At 37.4% G+C, this 3,516-nt stretch overlaps 1 protein-coding gene across 1 annotated transcript; it reads left to right on the forward strand.

Annotated features, from left to right (window-relative positions):
- Positions 1-2,641: 2,641 nt before the first annotated feature.
- On the forward strand, positions 2,642-3,190 carry LOC111242549 (50S ribosomal protein 5, chloroplastic-like; the record flags this gene model as incomplete). The annotated part of the gene is made up of 1 exon (XM_022786336.1): positions 2,642-3,190. A coding segment is annotated over one exon (426 nt), but the record flags the coding sequence as incomplete, so codon positions are not given.
- Positions 3,191-3,516: the final 326 nt, after the last annotated feature.

A 3,516-nucleotide genomic window follows, 5' to 3' on the forward strand; every position in this document is an offset into this window, starting at 1 on the left:
TCCTAGAGATGTGGAGGCTTCACATTGGAGAGTTTTCCTCCTAGTTAGTGGCCATGTGTCACTCTAGGAATGGAGAGTTTTTCCATAGGTAGTGGCCATATGTCACTCTCCCTTTTTTATGATGATCAAAAATTCACTTTTAAAAGCAACTCTGGTTTACCTGTAACACATACAAGCTAATAGACAACCACAAAGTTAGCAGTACCTGTACCAATACCAATTTTAAATTGTAAAATATTTCTCCCCTTAATTCTCCCCTTATATTTCTTTTCCCCCTTTTTTATCATAAGCAAAAAGAATAATGTAAAAATCTCCCCCTTAATATGAGCTCCCCCTCAATTATATAATATATGCATAAAATTGACATAAAAGCTCATTACATTAAGAACAAAAAGGAATTACATGAAATTCATAAAGATCAATACTAAATAACACAAAGAAAATAACACAACAAACAATCTTAGTGGCCTAAACCCTAGAATTCAGGACTAGGGGATCTTTCAGTAGGTGAGATATTGAGATGACTCTCAATGTTAGATAGGCAAACATCAAGCTCAAGGAATTGATCAACCATGTATTTATCAAGAGATTGCTGCCACTTATAAACTTCATCAAAATGTGTCTTCTATGCTAGACTCATATCCTCCAATTGCTTAGATAACCTTGCAAAGTGTTCTTCCATAGAAGTTGAGGAAGATGAGGGTATGTTGGATGGTCCAGCGGAGTAGCAACACTCACTGGGTCAGCCATATGAGTGTCCATGTCATCATCTTCATCTTCATCGGGATGGTCATCATCTTTGTGGATAAGAACTCTTCCTCTGGTAATGAATCCCATCTGACGAAAGGTAGTATCTCCAATTTCCGATCCCACAGCTTCAATGGCTTGGACGAGTTCTCCTTCAACATTTACACCTTTGTATTCTAAAATCCTAAAAATAAGAAGAGCATAGGGAATTTGATATGAATGGGATTTCTTGGCTTTTACCATCGTGTCAGCAATGAGAGCAGGCCAATCGATGTGTATGTGATTTAGAATCCCATAGAAAAGAAGTAAATCCTGCTCAGAGCATTGAGCATGGTTGGTTGCTCTACGACATAAAATCCAGAAAATCAAGTAGTGAATCATCCTTTCTTCAACTTTGAAACCACCAACAAGTAATTGCCTTCTGTTGGTTTGCCGTTCAGGATGACGCAGGAAGGATTGGAAAGTCATCAACCTGTTGAAGTCTTCAAGTCCTAAATGAACTTTGACAGCATCATCCCAGATGGGAAGTTGAACAACATTTGTCCACACGTCATCATCTAAAATGATGCGCACTCCCTTTACCTTAGTGGATATAATCCCATCTCGATAGCGTAGGTTGAAATAAAAAAATCTTATAAGATCGGGATAAATGCATCCTTTTTGCTCTACTAGATGCGTTAGTCCTTGCTCAGCAAAAATATCTGGAAATTGAAAGCCATAGAAACGGAAAAAGTCAAAAAAATGGGAAAATACCAGATAAATAAGCACAATTCCCTAATTAATTTTAGCACAATAAACTAAGTGAAATCAATAAAATATCGACTCATGGTCCTAGGGATCACACAAAATCCTGCAGCCGTCATTCTCACTTGAATATTCTGGAATGCTGGAACGTTGCTGTACATGAGAGCTGGAACGTTTTTTTCTACATAGGAGAAAAAGCTTTTGAACATGTCAATTACGTTGATTGGTAGCTGACTCCTTTAATTTATTTTATTGTTCACAATCTTTTTTTTTATTCATAGATTATCAATTCCAATTGCTCCAACTTTTACTTTGCTACTTTAAATTCCAGCTGCCAATTTCACTTGTTTTTTTCTTTGGAGGCTTTTGTAACGTTTTTGGAGCTTGAAAAGGGCTGTTGCCGCCACCTTCATTTTGAGTTTTCTTGGAGCTTTTTCAATTGTAGAAATGGGTGTCATGCTGTTACGTGATTTTGGCTGAAATGGAAAAACATACTTTCTTTGATAGCTCACGGTCATTTTATTTTGCTTGTGCACATGGTGATATTATTTGAAAATGTTGATTTCATTGAAAGAATTGCAGCTTGCATTTGCTTAAGAGAAAAAACGTTTTTCATGGAATTTTAAATTTAGAAGTAGCACAATGTGATTTATTTTCTTTCTTTGAAAAAAAAGCAATGACTTTTCTTTCTTCATGAGAAGCGTGATTCTCTTTTCTTTTAGGTGGAAGAACAAAGCAAACGGTGCTTCATTAATTTTGGGCTGCAGCACGGTGATTCAATGGAAGAAATGCACACATTTTATTTTCTTGGTTTAAACCCTTAAATCGTCCCTATTTTTGGGACGCTTTCCCAATTTCATCCCTTAGTTATTAAAACTCCCAATTTGGTCCTCATAAGAGCCAATTTAAATGAAATTGATCCTTTCCGTTTAAAAAGGTTAACACCGTTAAGTATTTTGCCAACACAGTGGATGAGGTGTTAACTTATGCAAAGATGGCCTTTTTAGTCATGAAACATGTCATTCATCTAATGAAACATGGCTTTTTACAAAAATTAGAAATTAAAATAGTTTTTGGGAAGCTAACAGCCCTACCCATCAACATTCCCCTCTTCTTCCTCCCTTCTCGCATTTCCCATTACCACTGGTAACTTCTCCTCACTCCCAATTCTCTCTCTTTCTTACCTCAATTTCTTCCTAATACATTTTCATCTTTTTCCACTGTCACAGCTTTAAGAGTACACGTGGCTCAGCCCTCGAAGCCCTTCAACGGAGTTCGAATCACCACACCCAGAGGGAACAAAGGCGCGCTGATTGTCTTTGCCGCCGTAGACGGCTCTAGTTCGCCCGCGGAAGCGCTTCCTCTCGCGGCGAGCGAGAAAGAAAGTGGCATCAGTGTGGATAAGCTTCCATTGGAGTCGAAGGTAAAGGAGAGAGAGGAGCAGAAGCTGAGGATGAAACTGGCGAAGAAGATAAGGTTGCGAAGGAAAAGGCTTCTTCAGAAGCGCAAATTGAGGAAGAAGGGTAGATGGCCACCTTCTAAGATGAAGAAATTGAAGATGTATGATAATATATGAAAACTATTACTTTAATTTCAATTGGCTTTATGCAGATTTAAGCTTGTTCTCATTTTATTTTCACTGCAATTGTTTTGCTATCCACCGTGTATTTTGACTAATTTATTAATTTTCAATGCAGCGTTTGTTGTCTGTTTAGCTTTCCACAATTTAGTGAATTAGGGTTTTTATTTGGAATCCATGTTAACATATTTGGAATCCATGTTGATGGGTAGGGCTTGATAGCTTCCCGATCTTCGTCAACAACGAACACAGAACAATCTGCTCACAATTTTTGCTGCTTCAGGTTTTGCACTTTCCCCTTTCGAAAACCCAGTTCCTCTCAACTTAATGAAAAGGCCAATATGAATATCATATTTAAGTTCATTTTAAACTGTCCAAAAACTATTTTAATTTCTATTTATTCTGTTGTGTGCCTGCGATTAGGTATACGCTTAGTTGCCTAATCG

Source organism: Vigna radiata, chromosome 1, assembly GCF_000741045.1.
Source record: "Vigna radiata var. radiata cultivar VC1973A chromosome 1, Vradiata_ver6, whole genome shotgun sequence".
NCBI lineage: Eukaryota > Viridiplantae > Streptophyta > Magnoliopsida > Fabales > Fabaceae > Vigna > Vigna radiata.